This window comes from Triturus cristatus, chromosome 3_2 (genome assembly GCF_964204655.1).
Source record: "Triturus cristatus chromosome 3_2, aTriCri1.1, whole genome shotgun sequence".
Classification (NCBI taxonomy): Eukaryota; Metazoa; Chordata; class Amphibia; order Caudata; family Salamandridae; genus Triturus; species Triturus cristatus.
The window spans coordinates 262975798-263002731 of NC_140584.1; the positions used below are offsets into that span (position 1 = coordinate 262975798).

At 48.9% G+C, this 26934-nt stretch overlaps 1 protein-coding gene across 1 annotated transcript in view; it reads left to right on the forward strand.

Annotated features, from left to right (window-relative positions):
- Nucleotides 1-26934, forward strand: part of MATN1 (matrilin 1) — a 159770-nt gene that overhangs the window by 78763 nt on the left and 54073 nt on the right. The window contains exon 3 of the mRNA XM_085647592.1: nt 20846-21068. Coding sequence (XP_085503718.1) covers nt 20846-21068 — 223 coding nt within the window. The remainder of the gene's footprint in view (nt 1-20845; nt 21069-26934) is intronic.

Genomic DNA, 26934 nt, shown 5'->3' on the forward strand with positions numbered 1-26934 from the left:
GAGCAGGGCCCCGAGGGCAGTCAGCTGCATCACACTGCAGCAGTGGGAGCAGGAACACTGAAGGCAGCTGCAGCACACTGCAGCAAAAGGAGCAGGAGCACTGAAGGCAGTTGCAGCACATTGCAGCAGGAGGAGCAGGGCACCGAGGGCAGGAAGCTGCAGTACACTGCAGCAGTGGGAGCAGGAACACTGAAGGCAGCTGCAGCACACTGCAGCAGGAGGAGCAGGGCGCTGAGGGCAGGAAGCTGCAGTACACTGCAGCAGGAGCACTGAAGGCAGCTGCAGCACACTTCAGCAGGAGGACCAGGGCACCGAGGGCAGAAAGCTGCAGTACACTGCAGCAGGGGAGCAGGAACACTGAAGGCAGCTGCAGCACACTGCAAAAGGAGAAGCAGGGCACTGAGGGCAGTCAGCTGCAGCACACTTCAGCTGGAGGAGCAGGTACACTGAAGGAGGAAAGCTGCAGCAGGCAGATCAGGGACACAGGGTATAAGTAATGGCAGCACACTGCAGCCGGAGGAGCAGAAGCAGTGGCGGCAGTAAGCTGCAACACACTGCAGCAGGAGCACGAGGAGCAAAAGCACTGTAAGATTCAGCTGCAGCACACTGCAGCAGGAGGAGCAGGAGCACTTAAGGCAGCTGCAGCACACTGCAGCAGGAGGAGCACAGAAGGCAGCTGCAGCACACTGCAGCAGGAGGGGCAGGGCACTGCGAGCAGGAAGCTCCATTGCAGCAGGGGCATTAGTAGCAGAAACAGGGACAATGTAGGAGCCAGCTGCAGAACACTGCCACAGGAATAGTGCATTCAAGCCATTCAGTGCCACACACTGCAGCAGGAAGTGTGAGCAGGTGCACAAAGAGCAGGGAGCTGCTGGCACACTATTGCAAGAAGAGTTGGAGTGGATCACTGAAGTCAGAGAAGGGCAGCAGACAACGGCCTGTTAGCTATTAAATGTCCTAAAACTGCTCCCAGTGTTTCCTTCTGGTGGATTGCCTGGATCCTCCTGGGTGTGAAAGTCTGTGCAGTGTGATTTGACCCTGGGAACCAACTTTGTGGGTCTTCATCAGGACAGGTCCTCAGTTCTCTGAGAGTTCATCAAACTGCATAGAAGCTGGGGATTACAGAATAATCCTAGAGGTTTCTTATGCTATAGAGTACGGTAGGCCTGTGTGTGCTGGTACATGGCACTTCTTTGCCTTTCACATGGATGGTTGGGGTACCAGTTGTCCTAGCCGCTCATCTGATTCTTTGTCACCGGAGGTTTTGGAGTAAGTAAGCATGGTCTATGTGAGAGGGGGTGCAGCTCGAATGTCAGGTAAAAAATGCCAATGTCAGTACATGACAAACCTCTCTGTGACCAGACTCATGGACGTGACTAAATAGACACGCAAGGCCACTGCTTTCGGGACAGCACTGTTTATGGTGCCATGTAACCTACATGGCCGTCATCACAAGTGATTGATAACTTCCAATATTTGCTGTAAATTCATGTCACCACATATATTGAAATTATGAGTTTTCAGGTTTTTATCACACTGTGGCCCTGATTACAAGTGCAAGGCTAAATTCCAAATTGCAATTTGTGTGATAATTATCACACTCTCACAGTTTCCCCCCTACAAATTCCTGCAGGTGAAACCTACCAATATGTTTCAGGGGAAAAGGCCTATAAAAAAAGCAAAACATGCGGAATTTGGTGTGTTAAATACTGATTGTGCATGTTATTGTCTTATTTACAAATTAAAAAGTAGTAATAAGAGATAGTTACTGTTAGATCTGGGGGTCTCTAGTTGGCAGAGGTATTCACCTTAGACCAAATAGGGACCCTTGCTTCTAGTCAGGGTACAGGGACACACACGGTAGATAACCCCTGCTCACCCTCTAGGTAGCTTGGCTCGAGCAGACAGGCTTATCCCCAAGGCAATGTGTAAGGTATTTGCACGTAGACACCACAATGACCCCTCCTCCGCACACCACAAACTTAGACCACACAGGTGAGTTATATCAAAAATAATATATCTTTATCTAGTTTCCGCAGTTGAAATCAAGCATCACAGGTTTACACAATAATCGCTTTCTTGGTTGGTCGGGATCGTCGGACGATAGTCTCTAGTCTCTTGAGTGATTCGATACTCACTGAGAATGAATCAGTTTGTAGGCTCTCGATGTTTTAGGCAGCTACGTTGCTCCGGCGGTGTCACTGCGCACGTTGCACGAGCGCTCCTCGGGCTGTTCGATGCAAGGATTCCACAACTCCCTCGACGAGCCCCCAGTGACGATGTCGACGTCACCGGCGTCAGCCACTCACTGCGCGGCTTCGTAGAGCAGGGAAATACGACTCTCGGTCTGCTTCAGGCCTCCGGGTCGCGGCAAGGCACGTGCCGATGAGCACGTCGATCTTCTTGATGCGGCAACCGGTGTCAGGCCCGGCTCGGTGCGGTACTCTCCAGCAAGACAGAGAGCAGCCAGCCCACCTCACAGGCAGATGTCGAGAAGCTTGGTAGAACAGTCCCCGGTCCCTGCGGCACACAGCAGCGCAGGTGGGACACAGCAGAGTCTTGAGTTCTTGGCAACCTTTCTATCCCTGGGTTGCGAAACAGGAGGCCAGCTCTTCTCAGGCCCTTGGAGATTCAGTTGAAGACACAGCACACAGCAAAGTCTTGTTTGGTCAAGTGGATAGGGTCAGCACACAGCAAGACCCCTTCTCCTCCTCAGCTTCAGTTGCACAGCAGAACAGGTCAGCCTTTAGAGCACACAGCACGGCAATCTTCCTTTAGTTCTTCAGCGGTCCGTCTTTCAGCAGAGGTTCCTCTTGATGGTCGAATCTACAAATCTGTTGTCAGGGGTCTTGTACTTATACCCCTAAAAGTCTTTGAAGTCTTTGTGCAAGTGGGTCCTGAGGCCGGTCTGATCCAGTTCTGGGTGTTGTTGGAGCACTTTGTTTTCCTGGTCTCTACATTCTTTTCAGAGTGAGGGGCAGAGTCGTCAGCCGCCCAGCAGGAGGTGGAGCCAGCGGAGTGGCAGGCAGGCACAGCCCTATTCAATCCCAGGTGCTATCTCCTCCCTCCACTCTCCTTGCGATTGTCGCCATTCAGCAGAGGGCTGACTCGGTCAACCTCCCGGGGGATCCCCAGCCCCTGTCACTCTCAAACCAGACAGTCAATCCACAAGCGCGCCCAGGCACACAGAAGGGTCAGACAAGAGAACAGCTACTCTCTAAAAAGTACTGTTCTCCAACTCAGGATTTAAAAACAATCTCTCCTAAAAGATGTGTTATCAAATGCTGAGCTCAGGGATATCAAACACTCATGTCTTATCTTGTTCGTATGAGAAGATAGGCGGATAGCCATCGGCACCCGCCTCCCTCATGTTAGCCTATGGAACAAGATAGCCTTGCAGTAGTGAACACACAAAATGGCCGGTGTTCACTACCAGAACATGTTACCTGCACTAGTACATGCTCTACCTTCTACATACACTGCACCCTGCCCAGGGGGGTACCTTGGGCCTTCCATAGGGATGACTGACGTGTATGAAAAGGGAAGGGTTAGGCCCGGCCAGTGTGGACACTGGCCAGGGGGACATGGCAGTCCGGGGACTGCAGGCAGGCCTGCGGCGGCAGGCCTGAGACACTGTTTTAGGGCTACACAGGTGGGTGGCGCAATCAGCGCTGCAGACCCCCTAGTAGCATCCGTCATCACCAGCCCTGGCACACACAGTGCACTTTACTAGGGACTTCATGGTGATACAGATGTGCCAATCAGGTATATCCAATCAATGCGATATTTTACACAGGGAGCACTTACACTCTGGCGCTGATTAGCAGTGACAGAGTGTCCAAAGCATCTAAACCAGCATATCGAAATCCAGCACAGCATCAAAAATCCAGGTAACAGAGGCAAAAGATAGGGGAAAAACCCACGCCAAGGATGTCAGGTCTAACACGTGTCCCCTCCAGCTGAAAGCGGGGAGAACTACCCACCCTCTTGGGAGTTCTCATCGCTAAGGCGGAAAAACCTGGACAGACCATCAGCATTGGCGTGCTCTGTACCGGGACGGTGTTCCACCGTAAAGTCCATTCCCTGTAGGGAGATGGACCACCTCAACAGTTTTGGATTCTCACCCCTCATCTGCATTAACCATCTGAGGGGCCTGTGGTCGGTCTGAACACGGAAGTGAGTCCCAAACAGGTAGGGCCTCAGCTTCTTCAGGGCCCAGACCACAGCAAATGCTTCCCTTTCAATAGCGCTCCACCTCTGTTCCCTGGGAAGTAGCCTCCTACTAATGAAAGCTACGGGTTGGTCCCCGCCCTCGTCGTCCATCTGTGAGAGTACTGCTCCCACGCCTTGCTCTGAAGCGTCTGTCTGCACTACGAACTCACTCGAAAAGTCAGGCGCCTTAAGCACCGGTGCTGTGCACATTGCAGTTTTCAGGGCATCAAAAGCAGTTTGACAGGCCTCGGTCCAATTCACTTTCCTGGGCTGATTCCTAGAGGTTAGTTCCGTTAAGGGGGCAACAATGGTGCCGTATCCCTTGATGAACCGTCTGTAATACCCGGTGAGTCCTAGAAAGGCCCTCACCTCTGTCTGCGTCTTGGGGGGTTCCCAAGCCAGAATGGTATCGATCTTCGCCTGTAGGGGCGCCACCTGGCCGCTCCCCACCTGGTGTCCCAAATACACCACTGATCCCTGCCCTATCTGGCACTTAATAGCCTTGATAGTGAGGCCTGCCTTCTGCAGCGCCCTCAACACTTCACAGAGGTGTTGCAAGTGTTCCTCCCAAGTGGAGCTGAACACAGCAATGTCATCCAGGTATGCGGCGCTGAATTGCTCCAGCCCGGTCAGTACCCGGTTGACCAGTCTCTGGAAGGTGGCAGGGGCATTTTTCAATCCAAAGGGCATGACTCGAAACTGGAAGTGCCCCTCTGGCGTTGAAAATGCCGACCTCTCCTTTGCCCCGTCAGTTAAGGCAATCTGCCAGTACCCCGAAGTCAAATCGAAGGTGCTGAGGTACCGGGCAGCTCCTAACCGATCCACGAGCTCATCAGCTCTGGGGATGGGGTGCGCGTCAGTCTTGGTGACCGCATTGAGCCCGAGGTAGTCCACGCAAAACCGAAGTTCTGACGGGCCACCGGGTGTAGCAGATTTCTTGGGAACGAGGACCACTGGGCTAGCCCAGGGACTGCTAGAGGGCTCAATTACCCCTAACGCCAACATCCTGGAAACTTCTTCCTTGATGCTGGCCCTGACCTTGTCAGCTACTCTGTAAAACTTCTGTTTCACAGGCAGGCTATCTCCAGTGTCCACATCATGGACGCACCAATTGGTGACACCCGGTGTCAGGGAGAACAGGGAGGCAAACTGACCCAACACCTGGCGACAGTCGCTCTGCTGCTCTGGGGTCAGGGTGGGCGAGAGGACCACACCATCCACTGACCCGTCTTGCTCCTTGGTTGCCAGGAGGTCAGGGAGAGGATCACTATCCTCTTCCCCACCGTCATCGGTAGCCATGAGCATCGTCACTTCAGACCTCTCGAAGTGGGGTTTGAGGCGGTTTACATGCAAGACTCTAAGGGGCTGCCTAGGAGTCTTCATGTTGATCAGGTAGGTCACCTCACTCTTGCGCTCTACCACCTCATATGGCCCGGTCCACTTGTCACGGTGCGCACAGGGCTCCACCGGCGCCATTACCCACACTTTCTGCCCGGGATGAAATTCTACCAGAGTGGTATTCTGGTCGTACCATTTTTTCATCTCCTCCTGGCTGGCTTCTAGGTTCTCCTGAGCGAGCTTCCTGAAGCGCTGCGTTTGGTTGCGGATGGCCAGCACATAGCTGAACACATCCTGGGGGGTCTTCCCACGGGATTTCTCCCACCCCTCCTTCACCAGTGTGAGAGGTCCTCTAACAGGGTGGCCATACAGCAGTTCAAAGGGGCTGAACCCTAAGGACTTCTGGGGCACCTCCCTGTAGGCAAACAACAGGCATGGTAACAAGACGTCCCACTTCCGTCTCATGGGCTCCGCTAGGCCCATAATCATACCTTTCAGGGTGCGGTTGAACCTTTCAACCAACCCATTTCCTTGAGGGTGGTAAGGAGTGGTGAACTTATACGTTACCCCACACTCCTCCCACAGAGACTTCATGTACCTAGAGATGAAGTTGGTACCCCGGTCGGAGACCACCTCTCGAGGGAACCCTACACGGGAAAAGATCCCCATCAATGCACGGCCCACCACGGGTGCTGTGATTGTCCTGAGAGGGACTGCTTCCGGGTACCGAGTGGCGTGATCCACCAAGACCAGGATAAACCTGTTGCCTAAGGCGGTCTTGGGATCCAGGGGCCCTACGATATCAATGCCCACCCGCTCGAAAGGGGTGCTCACTACAGGAAACGGCTGGAGGGGCGCCACGCACTTCCCTCCGCTCTTGCCACTGGCTTGACAGGTTTGGCATGACTTACAAAAGGTACCGACGTGCTTCTTCATCTGGGGCCAGTAGAAGTGGGTGACAAGCCTGTGATAGGTCTTGTCTTGCCCCAGATGTCCTGCGAGCGGCACGTCGTGAGCCAGACCCAGTAAGAAGTTCCTGAAGCGCTCGGGTACCACCAGCACACGGGCTGCACCGGGCTCAGCGAACTTAGGCTCACTATACAGTAAGTCATCTTCCCAGTAAATCAAATGTTCCTTGGACCCTAGGCCTGCTGCCTGGTCTGCAGCCTGCTGCCGCACACCAATGAGAGAAGGGCACTCCTTCTGAGCCTGGCAGAATTCCTCCCTGGAGGGGCCACCCTCTTGCTGCCAATGGGTCAGCTCAGGCAACTCCCCCAGTTCGGCCACCTGCTCCCCTGTAGGTTCCAGGGCATCCCCCTCAGGTTCCGCTTCCTCCTGGACCGTGGGAACAGTGGGGGCCGGTTTCCCGCGCCCTCTGCCCCTTCCCCTCCTGGCAGGTTCCTGGGCCATCGTTCCAGGCTCCAGTTCTACCAATCCACCCTTACTGGCTGTCATGGCACGTGTGGATACACAGATCCACGCTGGCAGTCCTAACATCTCCAAGTGAGTTCTGTGCTCTACGTCCTTCCATGGAGAACTCTCCAGGTCGTTACCCAACAGACAATCTACCGGCAAGGCATCACTGACACAGACTTCCAAGGTACCAGAGACTCCCCCCCATGTAAAGGGAACACGCGCCATCTTGCAGAGGCGAACTGAAGTGTCAGCTGCCACTACTGGGCGGAGCACATTGGGAATTACTTGCTCTTCAGACACCCACTGACACCTGACAGATGTCACACTAGCCCCGGTGTCTCTCAGAGCCTCTATCTCCCTCCCATTGATGGTCACCTTTTGCCCGTATTTCTTAGTGTTAGCGGGTATCAAGGTATCCTGGACCATCTCTTGGTCTCCTAAAGAGACAAGGGTCATCATAGCTAATCCCGCTTCCCCACTGGAAATCAAATCCCCTCCCAAAGCTACACTAGCTAACCCTGGGACTGGAGCAGCAGCTGGTGCTGGGGGTTTATTGGGACATTTAGGGGCGATGTGCCCCACTTCCCTACAAGCATAGCAAGTAGGCGGTGGTCTGTTGCCCTTAGGGGGCCAAGACCTCTTCGGCTTGGGGGCTTGGGACTCCTTCTCCTGGGAACTGTTTTGGGGCCCTTTAGAGAACTCCTTACTGTTACCCTTGTCCTCCCCACCTTTCTGCTGGGGACCCTGTCCACCCTTGGCTGGCATACTTACCACCCCTTTGTTGACCCTGGTGCTAGTCCAGCGGTCTGCCTCTTTAGCAAGCTCGCTGGGATCAGTTAACTTGCTGTCTAAAAGATGCTGGCGCAGCTCTGGAACACATAGACTACTCAAGTGCTCCCAACTAATCAAGTGACACAACCCCACATAATCAGTAACTTTGCTGCCCTTTATCCAACCTTCCAGTGCACGCGTGTACATACTCACACACTCCACCCACGTACTCGAATCAAGTTTCTTGAAGTTCCTAAACTTCTGTCGGTACTGTTCTGGTGTAAGCCCATACCTGAGGCATAAGGCCTCCTTCATCGTGGGGTAGGTTAAGGTCCCTGCTGCTTCTAAGGGTGCTAAGACATCCCTCCCAGAGGCCTCAAAATGCTTCCACAAACCCGCTCCCCAACTTTTCTCAGGCACTTCATTCATCTTCAAGGCAAGCTCATAGGATCTAAACCACGCATAGATATCCTCACCCCTCTGATAATTCTGCACCAAATCTTTCGGTATGTATACTTTACCCGCCTGTACTGGTTGTGCGCTGCCACCATTCGGACTGGACGTCACCTGTTTGGCTTTAATGTCCAGCTCCCTCATGCTCAACTCATGAGCCAACTGGAGTTTCTTCTCTTCTAACGCAAGAGCATTCCTCCTCTCCTCCGCCTCTTTCTCACTGTCAAGGCGCAGTTTCCTTTCTTCCGCTTGAGCTTTGAGTTTAAAAAGTTCAATCTCATGGGCTCTAACCCTCTGGTTTTCCTCCAGCTCCTCTGGAGAGAGGCTCCTACTGGAATGGGTGCTGCCAGCCCTCGACGCTGGCCTGTTCACTGGCAGATCATCGGATCCAAATCCGTTCTCCGGTGTGCCATCCCCTTCCGTAGTTTCCTCGGTTGCGCCATTCTTGGCCTCCCACCAGGCCCTTAGAGCTTTCTGTAGCTCCGTCCTGTTGGCGCTGCCCTTCGCTGGGCATCCAAGCTACTTGCAGAATTGCTTTAGGTGCTCCTTCTTGTACGTGAGCAACTTTTCTACTTCAAATTGCAATTCCGACTCCTCACCTACTCCATTCAGAGACATGATGCTTCGTCGATCCTCCAAGAATAGTCTTCGCAAAAAACTTCGTGCGATGCAACTGCTTACTAGATTAGTGATGTACGAAGAATCACTGCAGGTCAAGTGCAAATACTGGTTCTAATCCGCACCGCTGACCACCAATGTTAGATCTGGGGGTCTCTAGTTGGCAGAGGTATTCACCTTAGACCAAATAGGGACCCTTGCTTCTAGTCAGGGTACAGGGACACACACGGTAGATAACCCCTGCTCACCCTCTAGGTAGCTTGGCTCGAGCAGACAGGCTTATCCCCAAGGCAATGTGTAAGGTATTTGCACGTAGACACCACAATGACCCCTCCTCCGCACACCACAAACTTAGACCACACAGGTGAGTTATATCAAAAATAATATATCTTTATCTAGTTTCCGCAGTTGAAATCAAGCATCACAGGTTTACACAATAATCGCTTTCTTGGTTGGTCGGGATCGTCGGACGATAGTCTCTAGTCTCTTGAGTGATTCGATACTCACTGAGAATGAATCAGTTTGTAGGCTCTCGATGTTTTAGGCAGCTACGTTGCTCCGGCGGTGTCACTGCGCACGTTGCACGAGCGCTCCTCGGGCTGTTCGATGCAAGGATTCCACAACTCCCTCGACGAGCCCCCAGTGACGATGTCGACGTCACCGGCGTCAGCCACTCACTGCGCGGCTTCGTAGAGCAGGGAAATACGACTCTCGGTCTGCTTCAGGCCTCCGGGTCGCGGCAAGGCACGTGCCGATGAGCACGTCGATCTTCTTGATGCGGCAACCGGTGTCAGGCCCGGCTCGGTGCGGTACTCTCCAGCAAGACAGAGAGCAGCCAGCCCACCTCACAGGCAGATGTCGAGAAGCTTGGTAGAACAGTCCCCGGTCCCTGCGGCACACAGCAGCGCAGGTGGGACACAGCAGAGTCTTGAGTTCTTGGCAACCTTTCTATCCCTGGGTTGCGAAACAGGAGGCCAGCTCTTCTCAGGCCCTTGGAGATTCAGTTGAAGACACAGCACACAGCAAAGTCTTGTTTGGTCAAGTGGATAGGGTCAGCACACAGCAAGACCCCTTCTCCTCCTCAGCTTCAGTTGCACAGCAGAACAGGTCAGCCTTTAGAGCACACAGCACGGCAATCTTCCTTTAGTTCTTCAGCGGTCCGTCTTTCAGCAGAGGTTCCTCTTGATGGTCGAATCTACAAATCTGTTGTCAGGGGTCTTGTACTTATACCCCTAAAAGTCTTTGAAGTCTTTGTGCAAGTGGGTCCTGAGGCCGGTCTGATCCAGTTCTGGGTGTTGTTGGAGCACTTTGTTTTCCTGGTCTCTACATTCTTTTCAGAGTGAGGGGCAGAGTCGTCAGCCGCCCAGCAGGAGGTGGAGCCAGCGGAGTGGCAGGCAGGCACAGCCCTATTCAATCCCAGGTGCTATCTCCTCCCTCCACTCTCCTTGCGATTGTCGCCATTCAGCAGAGGGCTGACTCGGTCAACCTCCCGGGGGATCCCCAGCCCCTGTCACTCTCAAACCAGACAGTCAATCCACAAGCGCGCCCAGGCACACAGAAGGGTCAGACAAGAGAACAGCTACTCTCTAAAAAGTACTGTTCTCCAACTCAGGATTTAAAAACAATCTCTCCTAAAAGATGTGTTATCAAATGCTGAGCTCAGGGATATCAAACACTCATGTCTTATCTTGTTCGTATGAGAAGATAGGCGGATAGCCATCGGCACCTGCCTCCCTCATGTTAGCCTATGGAACAAGATAGCCTTGCAGTAGTGAACACACAAAATGGCCGGTGTTCACTACCAGAACATGTTACCTGCACTAGTACATGCTCTACCTTCTACATACACTGCACCCTGCCCAGGGGGGTACCTTGGGCCTTCCATAGGGATGACTGACGTGTATGAAAAGGGAAGGGTTAGGCCCGGCCAGTGTGGACACTGGCCAGGGGGACATGGCAGTCCGGGGACTGCAGGCAGGCCTGCGGCGGCAGGCCTGAGACACTGTTTTAGGGCTACACAGGTGGGTGGCGCAATCAGCGCTGCAGACCCCCTAGTAGCATCCGTCATCACCAGCCCTGGCACACACAGTGCACTTTACTAGGGACTTCATGGTGATACAGATGTGCCAATCAGGTATATCCAATCAATGCGATATTTTACACAGGGAGCACTTACACTCTGGAGCTGATTAGCAGTGACAGAGTGTCCAAAGCATCTAAACCAGCATATCGAAATCCAGCACAGCATCAAAAATCCAGGTAACAGAGGCAAAAGATAGGGGAAAAACCCACGCCAAGGATGTCAGGTCTAACAGTTACCATACAAGGTAAATAACTCACTCCGGGGTTATGGTATCTACCACTTACTTGTAAAGATTGCATCTGTATATTTGGGAGCGATAACGTCATCAAATCTGGGATACATTTTAGCAGGTCAAAATACCCAGTAAATACAGTAACCTGCGGCATTTGGTGTGGTAAGCACCAAAATTTGCATGTTAGACCCCATTTTTAGGGGGAAAACTCGTAATAGATGATTAGTACTGCACACAATAAATTCCGTACGTCTTAGTGTTGGTTTTTATATCGTGTGATTGCTATCACACATAAAGCAGAGCCACTTGTAGTGAGGACATAGTCCAGCCATTCTTGTCTCCTTTTACTCTAGGGGGAAGGTTGCCACAGTGGACCACCCAACAGCTGCTACTCCTAGGTGTCCTGCTCATCTGTCCTGCTCTAGGGCATCCCCGTGGGCTCGATCTAAATCCTTGGGAGAAGCATCTCCATGCAGGGCCCTGCTGTTTGAAGCACGCTCCTAAACGTACTAAGGCCAGGTGCTCCAGCACTCAACTCTCAGGTCTCTGAACATTCTGGCCCAAGCAGACTCTGCACATGCGCCCTTCCCACAGGGCAGCCACACTCTAATCTATTGGTACTCACAAACTTTCTCTCAGGGGCCAAATTTACAGTGTGGTTTGTGGCCGAGGGCCAAACCAGTGGGGGCGGGGTCAGAGGGGGAGGGGCGGGGCTAAAGCAAAAAAAATTGTGACCATGAGGTTGAACACAGGTCCCTGCAGCAGACGCCTTCGTCCACTGAGCCACCAGACCCGGCATCCACACATTTCTCTCTCTCTCCCCTGTCTCTCTCCCCTGTCTCTCTCCCTGTCTCCCTCCCCCCCTCCGTCTCCCTCCCTCCCTCTCCCTCCGTCTCCCTCCCTCTGTCTCCCTCCATTTCCCTCCATCTCCCTCCCTCCGTTTCCCTCCCTCCGTCTCCCTCCCTCTATCTCTCCCTGTCTCTCTCCCTCCCTCTGTCTCCCTCTGTCTCCCTCCCTCTCCCTCCCTCTGTCTCTCTCCCTCTGTCTCCCTCCCTCTGTCTCCCTTCCTGTCACCCTTTCTGCCTCTCTGTCTCCCTTCCTCTCCCTGTCTCCCTCCGTCTCCCTCCCTCCCTGTCTCCCTCCGTCTCCCTCCCTCCCTCTGTCTCCCTCCCTCCCTCTGTCTCCCTCCCTCCCTCTGTCTCCCTCCCTCCGTCTCCCTCCCTCCATCTCTCTCCCTCCGTCTCTCTCCCTCCGTTTCTCTCCCTCCCTCTGTCTCCCTCCCTCTCCCCCGTCTCTCTCCCTCTGTCTCTCTCCCTCTGTCTCCCTCCGTGTCTCCCTCCCTCCCTCTGTCACCCTCCGTCTCCCTCCCCGTCTCCCTCTGTCTCTCTCCCTCCGTCTCCCTCCCTCCCTCCCTCTGTCTCTTTCCCTCCATCTCCCTCCCTCCGTCTCCCTCCCTCCGTCTCTCTATCTCTGTCTCCCTCCAACTCCCTCTGTCTCTCTCCCTCCCTCTGTCTCTCTCCCTCTGTCTCCCTCTACCTCTCTCCCTGTCACCCTCCGTCGCCCTCCCTCTGTCTCCCTCCCTGTTTCTCACTCCCTCTGTCACCCTCTCTGCCTCCCTTTCTGCCACCCTCTCTCTGTCTCCCTTCCTCTGCCTCCCTCCCTTTGTCTCCCCCAGGCTGCGCCTCTCTGTCTCCCTCTCTCTGTCACCCTCTGTCAACCTCTGTCTCCCTCCCTCTCCCTCTCTCTCCCTCTCTCTCCCTCTCTCTCCCTCTCCCTCCCTCCGTCACCCTCTGTCATCTCACCCGTGTGTGTGTCAGCCCTCAGCCCGGGCTGAGACAGCTTCCCAGCGCGCACACACAGCCACACTGAGACAGCTTCCCAGCGCGCACAAACACAGCCGCTCCCGAGTACTTCAAAGGTCTTTAAAAGACCATTTACATGTTAATAAAGCTTTGTTGTATTTCACCTCTTAGGCCCCTGCATCTCTACTTTGACAATCACTGGAATCCTCCGGCCCCCACAGAGCAGAGTCCGGGCTGCTGCACCCGGCAGTGTTTGCTAACACAATTAAATTTTTTTTTTTTAAAACACAGATAGGATGTCTGCACGGTCCGTGGGCCGCCAGGGAAGGCTTGCCGGGCCGCTGGCAGCCCGCGGGCCGTACTATGAGTAACCGTGCTCTAATCAATGCTTAATTTGAGCTGGTGACTTCCGGTTCCGGTTGTCAACACCTGCACTTATGACAGACTGCCACATGGTGGTGCTGTTTGTGTAATTTGGAGATGAGAACCACAACTGTTGTTTAATAGTTAAATATACATTAAAAACGACAAGTCATGCTGACCCAGCCATTCTTATAGCTTATGGGCCCTGAAAAAGTCTGAATTATCATACCTGTAGGAGTGTGATGGTTAATAGTTGTAACACTGGCATGGGCAATGAATGGTGCAAGCTGCAGTGGCCTTCTGATGAGGGCCAGGGCACCTATTTTTTGTTGCTGTACAAACTAAGCACTGACTCTAATCCAGTTCACACTGCCAACCAGATCCTTTACACCCACCACCGTAAACCAGTGCTAGTGGAAGGGGAACCCACTGGTATCTCACCTGCTGTAGGCAGTCTATAGCTTTGCCGCCTAAGAGTGCCAACAAGGCCTGCACATGCCACTCACCCTCTTAATAATGCCTGTCACTTAATCACAGCATTTGCCAGAACATTCCCTGCAGAATGAGACCTCTACATACATAATATGTATTCATTTCATTTTGTAGAACGCTATAAAAACAAAGAGGTAGAATTTGCTCCCATGGCAAAAATGCATGGCTTGCTATATTTTGTTTGTAAGTGTGATAAAGACGAAGGAACATTTTAGGTAGTGTGTGTCAATCTACAGCACTCGCGACAAAGCAGCTTTTTTCTAAAGGTCTATGAGCTACATGTATCAAAATTGTATATTGCCAATACCTAATTGAAAATTTCTGAGAATCGCAATTAGGTAATCGCAATTTACAATGTATGAAACTCAAAGAGTTTCATATAGCGATTCCTAGGGGGTCGCAAATCGCTCTACCTCATTAATATTAATGAGGTAGATCGTAATTTGTGACCCCCTAGGAATCACAAACATCACGGGGATGGTGGCCTGCTGGGGTCAGCAGACCACCATGTCTGTGATTGCTTTCAAATAAAGCAATCTTTTTTTTAGATGCAGCCCGTTTTCCTTAAAGGAAAACGGGATGCGTTTCAAAAACAAAAATGAAAAATTTTCTTTTCATTTTTTTAGGAGTAGGCAGTGGTTCGTGGGACCACTGCCTGCTCTTAAAAAAGCTGTAACAAAAATTCACAAAGGGAAAGGGGTGCCTTGGGGACCCCTTCCCATTTGCGAATGGGTTACCACCTACTTGAAGTCGTTGGTAAAATGCTAATATTTTGCAACAGCATTTCGGTCACAAAACATTCCTACATACTGATGCGATTCAGTATTAGGAAGGGACACCCTAAACACGCCCCTTCCTAATAGTGAATCGCAAACCCATTTTGCGATTCGGTAACAGGTTACCAAATCGCAAAATTGGTTTTGATACATGTAAAAAACCTTTTTTGCATTCGCAAACGGGCCCGGTCTGCGAATCGGCACATTTGTAAGCGCAAAATAGCTTGATACATATAGCCCTTAGTCAGTATGGGCCAGATGTACGGCCATTAAGTTAGCGAGTCGCACAATGCGCAAAATTGTGACTCGCAATTTGCGACTCGCTAAACTTAATGTACAACAGTGTCTAAGACACTGTTTTCGATTCTCAATGGGGTTGCAAATTGCATGCCTCATGAATATTAGAGGCTGTCGCAAATTGCGACCCCATTGGGAATGGTTGGCACTCCCAAGGATGATGGCCTGCTGGTGTCAGCAGACCACCATGTCTATGACTGCTTTTTTAATAAAGCAGTTTTTTTTTTAATGCATCCCGTTTTCCTTAAAGGAAAACGGGATGCATTAAAAAAAAAATGTCACTTTTCAGTTTCATTTTTTAATGGTAGGCAGTGGTCCCTGGGACCACTGCCTGCGCTTAAAAAAATATTAACAAACCCATTCACAAAGGGGAAGGGGTCCCCTGGGGACCCCTTCCCGTTTGCAAGTGGCTTACAACCCTTTTGACAGGGTGGTAGTCTGCGACTGTTTTGCAACCGCAGATGCGGTCGCAAGACAAGTGTAAATGGCAATTGTACTAGCTATTAGGAAGGGACACGCCCCTTTCTAATAGCGAGACGCTAACCATATTTTGTGAGTCTCTAATAGGTTAGCGACTCGCAAAATAGGTTAGTACATCTGCCCCTCTATTACTCAGAACAGTAATGGAAAATGCATTTAGGTTTATTAATGCAACACTCCCACCTGAAGGCAAAAATGCTGAATTGCAAGACTAGATGGGATGAAAAAATAGGGCTACTGATTAATAAGAACGAAATAATTGTGATGCTTCGTAGATAATGTATGACATTTTGAAGAACTCCCAGCATTATAGATGCCTGCTCGAAAGATCTGTGGCACCACATTACCTTAAGATGTGAGGGGGAATATAATTGTACAAAGATTATTAATGTAACACCTCCTTCTACTGGTGCAAGGAATACACATCAAGGCTTCACGTGAAAAATCGGCAATGAGCAAGAATATTCCAATATTCTCAATTTTCTAGTGGCCATTCTCGACACTTCAACTCTGTCAAAGCAATTTTGTAGCGGTTCTATGTCAACGTGAACATAGTGAACATGAAAAGAAAAATGATTTCAGTTTTTATCGTTTAAAAACATACTTTACTATGATTCATCTTTGCATCTTTTTGATTGAATATTAATGTCACTTTTCAAAAAAGGTTTGTGGCATCTTATGGAAGTATTGTTTGTCCTTGTTTTAATTTAATTTCACATCATGAGTACCAAATTGCTTTGCACGTTATTTTGTTTTATTTATTCCACGGGGTCTATATTATGTTTAAGGCACCCAGCACACCCTTAACTGGGTGCGGCCAGGGCATTGCGCCCTATATCCAATTCACAAAGGGGAAGGGGTTCCCTGGGGACCCCTTCCCGTTTGCAAGTGGCTTACAAGCCTTTTGACAGGGTGGTAGTCTGCGACTGTTTCGCGACCGCAGATGCGGTCGCAAGACAAGTGTAAATGGCAATTGTACTAGCTATTAGGAAGGGACTGACCGTAGCAGGCACCAGGCATTTTCCCGGTGGGCTGGAAGGTTGGGCAAAGTTTTGACCCGTGGGGTGCGGTTTTGTTACTAGGGGGCGGTTTTGCAGCAGTGCTGCAATATCGGTGCCCTGTAAAAAAAGCGGAAGTGGTGCTTGACCCTAGCATCCGCCCCCCCACCCCAGCTAGCGCTTCTGAGTAGCACCAGGCCTGCCCAACCCTCCCAGAGATGGTTGAGCGGAATTGCCAGGGCTGGTTTCTGTTCCCAGTCCTGCCGTGCCTACAGTGGCGTAGCTAGTGGGGAGGGGGGGTGGTTGGGGTGGAACGCCCAACGCTGCACAAGTTTTGGGGGCAGCGGCTGGCCCCACCACCCCCTGCTTTTACCTGCGTCTGTCTCGGCTGCAAGAATCGGCAGCACCACCCAAACCTCCCTCACCGATCTTGCCTGCTGCCATCGCGGCCGCATGAATCGGCAGCACCTCCCTCTCTCCCGCTCTTTGATCAGGCCACCGCGGGTGGCAAACGCAGGAGCCGCTACGGACAACCTAAGGCCTAGCTCCACCACTGTGTGCTTATATCTGTGAATACGCTTCTCACAATGAAGGCGTAAACTTGCACCTGCACTGTGAATAGAGCATTAGTGAAAGACACACCGGCCACGCCTGGCAGTTCAGGATTAACTGCTCCCATGAGGCGCTGTGTAAGTACTGAGTTGCATAAGGCAGGTCTTACTCTAGAGTGGCACCATGGGTGAAAAACAGTAGGTTGGAATGTTACCCCGATCGATTGCCAGTGGTTAGACTATTTTCAAGCATTCATCCCACCCCATTTTGTGTGCATAAGTTTTCTGTCCCTTGTCCTCTGGGATGGGACTCCTAACGATTTAAAGTGCCTTTTACATTACACAATTTTACAAAACGTGACAAATACACATCTTTGTACTAACCCAACAACGATTTTCATTGTGAAAAAGCAAGTCTACTGTCTTTGTTGTTTTTTGTTAAGGAATGATGCCACAAACCCAAACCATTTAATCCATTCATGGCTCAAATGAAGCCAATGTACCCTTTACAAATAGGAGCTGGTACTGGAGCAGAGCTAAACTCGGAGTGCTTTTATCTGAATATCAGTATCAGTTGAATCGTGAGCTGTCTTTGTGTGGCATAAAGAGCCACTTTTCAAAGAGATGGGAACAGGGCTTAGGAGAGGAGAGGCTTCAGAGAGGATGGGCTTAGAAGAGGATGGGCTTAGGAGAGGAGGGGCTTAGAAGAGGCATGGATTAGGACAGATAGGCTTGGATTCAATGGAGGCACCAATTTGTGTTTCACCCTGGATTTTGTTGGACCACAGGCAAGGCCGGACTGGCCAGACCAGGCATTGGGCATTTCCTCGGCAGGCTGGAAGGATGGGGGCTACTTTTGTTACTGGGGGCCACTTTTATAGCAGTGCAGAATTTTCAAAAAGCACTGCAGAGATCCTTGTTGATCTAACAGTTTTCCGGCAATAATAAAAGTTCCAAGATAACTCTGGTGATGAATGTACCTGCTAGAGTTTTGTCTAGTGGCAGCTTTGATTTATCTAAGGAAGCCCAGAGGGTTAATATGCCTGCCGCAAAGAGTGTGTACTATGCAGATCACAGAACAGTATTTTATGTGCACAGCTCAGTGGTTTACCACTTTTGGCAGAGATCCTCTTGTGACTTTGCAATTCATAAGTTACAATCATAATCTAGGTTGGAAAGTAATGTTTTTTTCTTAGTCTTTCATTATTCAAATTTTTCTAAAAAGGGTTTATTTGGGTAGAAATATATTCTTATTAGTAAAGTCAACCCTAACCACTGTGTTACGTTCTGAATCCTGGGTTTGTGCTTCCCCAGACCAAGCACTCTTTAAAAATGCCTATCAGTATGGTTCACATGAATTCTACACCTTGTAGTCCTTTTGTCTTATGTAACATTTTCTATTCACTGATTTACACATGAATGATTCATTGTCTCAGTATGTGTGTGATGTAAAATGCATCGATATCCTACACTGATATGAGAGGCGCTATAAAACAAATAAATACATGTGAAAGAGGGGCTATGGCGAGATGAGAGGCACTGTTCGAGGGTGATAGTGAGAGACTTATTGAAGAGCCCCAGTAAAGATTGCTGCATCCAGGGCCGGACTGGCCGTAGCGGGCTCCGGGCAATCCACCGGTGCGCCACACGAGTGGGGGACGGTTTTGGGCCCCTGGGGGCCGTTTATGCTACAGGGCCGTTTTTGCAGCATAGCTGCAAAATCGGCCCTGTAACAAAATCGACAGAAAACCGGCCCTGGCAAAGAGCTCAGTGGCACTCCCAACCCCCGGGGGGGCCAGCCGAGCACTTTGTCAGAGCCGGTTTTGGTTCCCAGTCCGGCCCTGGCTGCATCCTGGTGCACTGTAAGGTCATCATTTACTATGAAAAGTGTGTTGTAGAATGTACTATTTTTGCCATATATTTCCAGATTTTCTTGGGGTAAGACCCCCACCCCAAAAAAAAAAACAACACACACTTTGTAGTGGTCAGGCTCGCTTGCTGCTCTCGCTCGCTCGCTTGCTGTGCACCTTATGGGGGATGGTCTGCCCAAGTTTGCCAGGGCTGCTTTGTGTTCCCAGTCCGACCCTGACCACATGCTGTCCCAATTGCATGTGGTACAGAAATGTTTTTAGCACTTTGTTTTGAATGCTTGTATGGCACTTTTAGGGTTTTGCATGTTGTTATGCATGTACATATGTTTGCATGTCACATCACAAACCTGGGAAGCAATGGCATACCATGCACAATAGCAGGGAAAGGAACATTTCAGAATGTGAACATTAGTAGGAAGGACTCTAAAGAGTTCTAGTGACAGGACGAGCAATGGTTTCCTTTTCAGTGACAATGGGGTGCTCACCGGGGGAGCCTTCAAGGGGCGGTGTCTTAGAAATGTAGGAAGAAGTGCGCATTGCAGCGACGTGTAAAGGATTCCTATCAGGGCAGAAACTTTCTAAGGTAGGTTGAGCTGGTAAAGAGCCAGTCGCGGGCCAGGCCCTCTTACATCAGTCTAACATGGGCAGAGGATGTGGTCCGCTGGCTAGATTGCCGACTTTGGTGCTGAAAACCAGGGTTCGAGCCTCGGGGTCGCGTCCACATCCTGTGATTCTGGGCAAATCACTTAGGGGCATATCAACAACAACCAGCGATAATTATCTCTAAGCGCACTTAGCGCTAGGATAATTATCGCCGGCTAGCGTGAATTTTTATCGCTGAGATAGCGTGCTATTAGCAACGATTATCTCAATAGCGATAAAAATCCTCACGCTAACAGGCTAACGTGAGATTATCGCTGGAAACCCAGCGATAATCTCACGTTACCTTGTTGATAGGGACAGGCAAACTTAGCCATGATATCCTCCTTCTATAGGATATCATGGCTAAGTCTGAAAAATACCAGACGTAAAAAAGCAGCGTTAACCGTGGTTAGCGCTGCTTTTTTTGTCTCTAACAGGGTTAGCGACATTCTTGATAATAGGAGAAATGTCGCTTAGCGACATTTCTCCTAGTATTTTACTCTGGAACGCCCCCTTTGCATCTCATTAGAGATGCAAGGGGAAGCGTAGAGTAAAAGGGTGCTAACATGCAAATTTGCATGTTAGCACCCTGTTGTTGATAGGGCGCTAGTTTTATCTCTCCTTTTTTGGCTTTTAAAGCCAAAAAAGCAGAGATAAAGCCCTTGTTGATATGCCCCTTAGGGGCATATTATCAAGCCAGGCGATAAAATTATCAAGCCCATTATCGCCGTTTTAGCGGCGGTTTTCTGCCGCTAAAGCGGCGATAATTTTATAGCCTGACTTGATAATATGCCCCATAATCTCCCCATGCCTGAATGTGTTCTTGTGTAACGTAATCGGTGCTCCTGTAAAGCGCTCTAATACCTTCGGGTCGAGTTCAGACTATATAAATGTGCAAAAAATAAAAATAAACATTGCTGAGACGTTAGCTACCAGCTGCTTCTTACTACTCAATCAGTTACTGGTGTCCTCTCTGTTCCTATTGCATGTTGCATACCTGTATTTACATACCCCTTCATATGTTTGTGTAGCGGCTACGTGTGTTAGGCATGTGCCAACTCACAATGAAGGCATTCTCCAAGAAGTCAGGCGAGAGACCTCCATACAGTTGTAGTGTTTTCATGGTGTACCTGAAGTGAGTTCCTCTTTAGCACAAAAAATGCTTAAGATGTGTTCCATGTGTGTTATGCTACCGACTGTCTGATTTTGGAATGTGACTGCCCACTCGAGACGAGAATACGGTACATAACTTTAATCACGAGCTGGTTGCAAAGGTGCGTGCAGGTGTGCGTAGCACTAATGAAGCAATTTGTTGAAACACCTGTGTTTGTAAGCGCAATGTTCTTGTCTTATTTTAAAATATATATATGTGTTTTAAAAAAATGAGCTGCCAACCCACAGGAGAATAATTGTTTATTTAATCATGCACGTTCCTTCCTCCTCTGCCCAGGTCGCAATTGTGGTAACAGACGGCCGCCCACAGGACGGCGTGAAGGACATTTCTGCGCGGGCCCGAGAGAGCGGCCTGGAGATCTTTGCCATCGGCGTGGGCCGCGTGGACAAGAGCATCCTGCGCCAGATCGCCAGCGAGCCGCTCGATGACCACGTGGACTACGTGGAGAGCTACCACGTCATTGAAAAACTGACCAAGAAGTTCCAGGAGGCCTTCTGCGGTGAGTTACTTCAGAAGAACAGGGGGGCATATTAGCAAGGGCTGGCGATATAATTATCGCAGCTTTAGCGTCCGTTTTTGGGCAAAAAGCAGCGATAATTATATCGCAATATCATCAAGGACGCGTGTTTCCTTGATGTAGAGCCCGTTTTTTCACAGCCTCGCCTCGCATCGCTAATGAGATACAAAAGAGGCATGGCTGTGAAAACAACACATGTTAATATCATGAAGGCAGCTTCGCGATATTAACAAGGGAGGTGCAGCGATAAAAAAAATCGCGCTACCTCAGCCTTAACTCAGGAATTTAACACCTGTTAAATTCCTGACTAAGGCATACTTTTAATGGGATATGGATTATGCTGATAGGACCACAGGGTCCTATCAGCAATGTTATCGATGTTTTCAATGGAACATCGCTGGAAAAACAGCGATGTTCCATTGAAAACACCGCTATCGCTGAAATATTATCGCCATAGCGCTATGCATTGTAAATATAGAGTTATCATGGCGATAATATCCAGCGATAATTATCGCTGGCCATTGATAATATGCCCCAATGAGTGGGACCTTTAAAGTTTCAAATGGGACGATACTCAAAACTATTCATTGCATCTTGTGATATGAGTCAGGGGTAGTCATAGGTCACGGAAGTGGCACAGAGGGCAGAAGATGTACCATTTAGCGTACAGATGCCACTAACAGCTGATAACTCCACAGAGACAATCGTATTTTGGGAAAAGAACAAGGAAACGTGGAAGATCGAGGCCAAAGCTCTGTGTATTTACAATCGCTGGGTAAGAAGCATTGGACATGAGCTCACCCTATGTTCTAGGACCACTAACCTACCAATTTGCATTTTATCCTAGGGGCACATGACTGTAACTCTCCTGGCAACATCTGTGCGAGAGCTGCCAGGACCAAACCTTCAAAAACAAGGAATTCATGTAAATACTTCTGAACTCAAATTCTATGGGGCATATCTACAAGGCGGCGATAAAATTATCGCCACTTTTGCGGCCGTTTTCGGCCGAAAAGCGGCGATAATTTTATCGCTATATCAGCAAGGTCACGCTATCGCGTGAAATCTTGCCTTAGCGCCTGAATTCCGAACGCCCATTTAGAGATGCAAAGTGGGCGTTCCTCCCCAGGATAACCGGAGAAATGTCGCTAAGCGACATTTCTCCTATTATCAAGCCTCACGCAAAGCAGCATAGCGACAAGAAAAGTAGCGATAACCCCTGTTATCGCTACTTTCCTTACGCCTGCTTTGAAACTGACATAGCCATGATATCCTATGGAAGGTGGATATCATGGCTAAGTATGTGAGGCCCTATCAGCAAGCTATCACCAAACTTCGTGGGATTATCGCTGGTTTTCCAGCGATAATCTCACATTAGGCAGTTAGCGCTAGGATTTTTATCACTTTTGAGATAAGCGTTGCTAATAGCACGCTATCTCAGCGATATAATTCCACGCTAGCCGGCGATAATTATCCTAGTGCTAAGTGCACTTAGTGATAATTATCGCCGGTTGTTGCTGATATGCCTATATATTCTTTTTTTTTGCTTTCACAGAAATCCTTCGAGCCACCAGCCACCAAACACAAACTCTGCATGGTGGTCTCCCACATTGGCCTTTTATTTTTTTACCTAATCCGTCTGCTTTCAGCCTTTCTTCTTTTATAAGGAGAATATGGCCTTCTTGAAGGCAGCTGCTCCGAGGAGACAGATAAGAAGCAGGAGTTGCGTGAGCCGCACCTCCATCTTAGTGCATACTGGGGCATATTATCAAGAAACGATGTTAAAATTATCGCCACTTTAGCAGCCGAAAAAGCGGCGATAATGGGCTTGATAATATGCCCTTGAGAATTCTCAAGGGCATATTATCAAACCCATTATCGCCGCTTTAGCGGCAGTTTTCTGCCGCTAAAGCGGCGATAATTTTAACGCAGTGCTTGATAATATGCCCCACTGTCTTTTAATATGTGCCACGTGACCGATCTGCGTCGAACATTCCAGAATGACCATTGGCCCTTTCGGATGGGCTTTACGCAGCGGCGTCACTATGGGGGTGCGGACTGCACCAGGTGACACCCTCACGTGGGGTGACACCAACCGGGCCGGTGTGCGTCTAGCAACCTAACCTTTCAGGAGGAGGAGGTGCCTGTGCGCAGAACTCACTGTCTCCTCTCCTTTCTTTTATTTGCTTCCCTGTGAAATGGATCCAAATACGAAAATCACTTTTGCCGGAAATCAATGTCGTATTTTTCTGACATTTAATTCCAAAGTGCAGCATCTGGAATAAAAGTTTAAAAATATGAAAAATAAATAACTAAATAAAGTAAGACAGAGTGGTAGCAAACTGGCCAGATTGATTTTATTCACACCCAAACACATTAGCTTCCCTTTTACAGAGTTTGCCAGTGAAGCACTATTTTTGTTGTCTTGGCTTTGTTTTCCCTGGGCTTGGAACTAGTGCACCAATCCTGGAGGTACTGCAATGTGAGAATTGAAAAACAAAATTTGTACTGCTGCTCTGTATCTAGGGATGTTGTCTTTTTTTACCATACTGCTTACGTTTTGTAAGGATATAAGCAATGGCCATTGAAATGGGTCCATTCAGGGCCCTGTTGTCATGTCCTTAACATTTCAGGCAAAAGCACTCACAGATTTCTGAACAGTGAGTGTAAAAGCGTTAAGGTAACCATGTTGTTACTGCTTACATTTCACATGGATTGCAAAATTTTGCATCCCCTATGATTGTTTGCTTTTTCCAGGATGCTGTCACTTTTTTTTGTAGGCCACATATTGCTCTTGCCCAGTGCGTAATTTAAATTGAGCCGCATCCAGGTGTTTATAGCCGGCAACAATTTGGTTGTAGTTGAAGGCAGTTTGAGTTTTTCTCAGTGGGGCAGTATGGTGTTCAGTGGGGGAGAGTATGTGGCACTATGGCCAGAGCTGCTGAATTTGGAACTGGGGAACCAGGTTCAGCCTTAATAACCAGTCCTCCAGACCACTCTCCTGAGAGAGCACTATCTCATGCTAGACCTTAGAAGGCTTTGCAAGACATTAGAAGCCCCGGTGTCGTAGCACCAGCAGGTGGACCCTAGCATGACAAGTGTTCATACTGAAGTTCACCTCCAGTCTTGCGGCCAGGCCTATGAAGCAGTACACCCTAGAACAACAGTGACCCTGTCACTGAGATCACAGGACCCTTGAGAAGGGCCAGCTCTAGGGCGGTGCAACCGGTGTGACCGCACCAGGTGCTGACTTTAGGTGGAGGCATCATTTTTGCAAGTATATTATGATTTTAAAAGCACTTGCTGCCTCCTTCCTGGCCTCCAGTAATTTTCGGTAACAATAAAAATGTCATGATGACTCTGATGATTAATGTTCTTCCTAGAGAGAGATCGGAATTTTGTCTAATGGAAGATTTGACTCATGGAAAGGTAGCTCAGAGGGTTAATGTACCTGCTGCAAAGAACATGTACCATGCAGATCACAAAAATGCACATAATGTAAATAGGCCAGTGGGCTACTGCTTTTGTCAGAGAGATCCTTTTGTTGCTTGCAGTTTATAAGTTAAAATCCTAAGATAGAACAGTGAGCTATTAACTGTCATCTACTCCGCAGCAACACAAGTCACATTTTTTATTAACTTTTGATACGTTTGAGCTACAAACAATTTATTAGTTTAAATGGTCAGATCATGCTGCAGATCTTGCATTATGAGTCAAATATGGCAGAGCCATTATTATTTAGAAAACATTTGGAAACTAGGATTTTTAGCCATTCATGTTTGAACTGCTGTTTTGGAAAAGGGAGAAGTGCTGATGACAGAAACTCCATGGCTCGGAGACAAATGGCTTGTGCTTCCACATTTTATCGTATTTGGGGACATTCTGTGATTAGAAGCATATCCCACTTTGTGAATACATTTTACTGTCAATAACTCATTATAAAACAACAAAACAAAGAACTGGGGGTCTAATGGAATCCTGCTGAATGAGCAGGAATGCAAAAATAAAGGGCTACTAAGTCCCACATAACAGAGAAGAGAGTAAAAGAACAGAAACAAAGAGGAAGAAAAAGAAAGAGACAACCAGATGCAATCTAGAAGGACCTTAGAGCGGAATTATTGGATACCCATCAATTGTCTGTGTGATCAATCTTATCATCTGGTTATCCAATCCAAAATGAGATGCTTCTCTTGATCATAGAGAACATCTAAATGGGAGTGATTTCACTCGTGGATGGTCCAAGGTTGTCAGAGGATTGGAATGGGAAAACCAACCATAGTAGGATGATAGGACAATTGAAAGGAGTGCAGTGCTAACAAAAGACAGTGAAGTGGTGTATTAAAATAGAATTGCGAGAAAACACTACCAGTTTAATACGTGTCTCACATTCTAAATAAAACAACAGTGCAGAAAAGCAGTATTAAACAAATAACTGCTGTGTGAAAAGGTCGACATGTTTCAGCCAAATGAGATACATTTACCCCTGCGGCTTTCTTCAGGACCTATGTTGTTGTATTCTAGCTACTGCAATCAAGTGAAAATGTATAGTGATGAAAAGAATAGATAAAGACAAAAAAGTAAATTTATCTCACTATCATGAAAAAGTGGCACATTATACCACCTTAGGTAAATCCTCCGTCTCAAAAGGATGCTGCGTGCATCTGTCAAGAAAGCAAATGGAAAATGTCTCAGTCAAAAGAAAATAGAAGTAGAAGTACTCTCATTGTTATATTCAAACCCAACTTCATGTTAGAGGGCTTACCCGTAATGATCGGGGAACGGACCTCACCTCGCCTGGATCCTGACTCAGGACTAGGAGGCCCCGCTCTGTATAAAAGAGAAAAATGAGCTACCAATCTCTGGAAAATAATCATCGAGCACTTAAAGTGTCTTCAAAAAGAGAGAGGGTGTACTAGTGTGGTAAACTACTAGTAACAGATATTGGTAGAGTAAAAACACACATGTATCGTTTCGAGGGAAGAGACACACACAAATACTCTCCGGCAAGGTGTCGTAAGCCCAAGGGAGAGACTGTATGTCAAGATACATTGAACATAGCATTTCTTGCCTGATATACCAGCCCCTACGACTGATCAGCAGTTGTAGTAGTGAAAGGGTTTGCAATATGATGTTAGAGGCAAGGGGGAATCAATAACTAAGTATGACAAATGTTTCCATAGCTAGTGTAGAATCTCGTATGGAAACTGTTGGGAAAAAGTTCTCATGACCTCGTTTCTAAAGCAAGTGCAGCTAGAGTGCCCAGTGTTGTCTGGAATAGGGCTCAAAACAGTCAGGCGGGTGCTCACCTCTCCGTCGTTACCTCGTTGTGGCTGCAGAGTCAGGAGGGAGGTAACCCGGACTTCCAACGCGGCGTTCTTATAAAGCCAGCAGACCTCGTAGATTTCAAAACGCGAAGAAACTTCCTTGTCCGTCATCACCTGTTACCGGAAATGCAATCCGGACTACAGGGTGACGTCATAATGGAGATTTGTGTAGTTTATTATGGATTGCTTGCTAAAATGTTGATTCGCGCGTACCAAGTTAGACTGGAAGAATAACCATAACTAGCATAAAGATCAGCAGGACTTGTGCATGCGGCCACAAAGAGCGTAATATTATGGCAAAGTCATAGTATATAATGTTAATGCATAATTATAGTAGAGGCGTCAAGGACTACAAAATGACGTCACGATGGGGGCGTCTGTAGTCCATTAACCGCGCTACAGATGTAACTCGCGTTTTAAGCTACAAATACGAAGCATGGCGAGATCGCACCATCACATACATTAAGAATGTATAGTTTGTGGGTGTGAGAATGTTATATAGTATATTAAAGCTCTGTATTGAG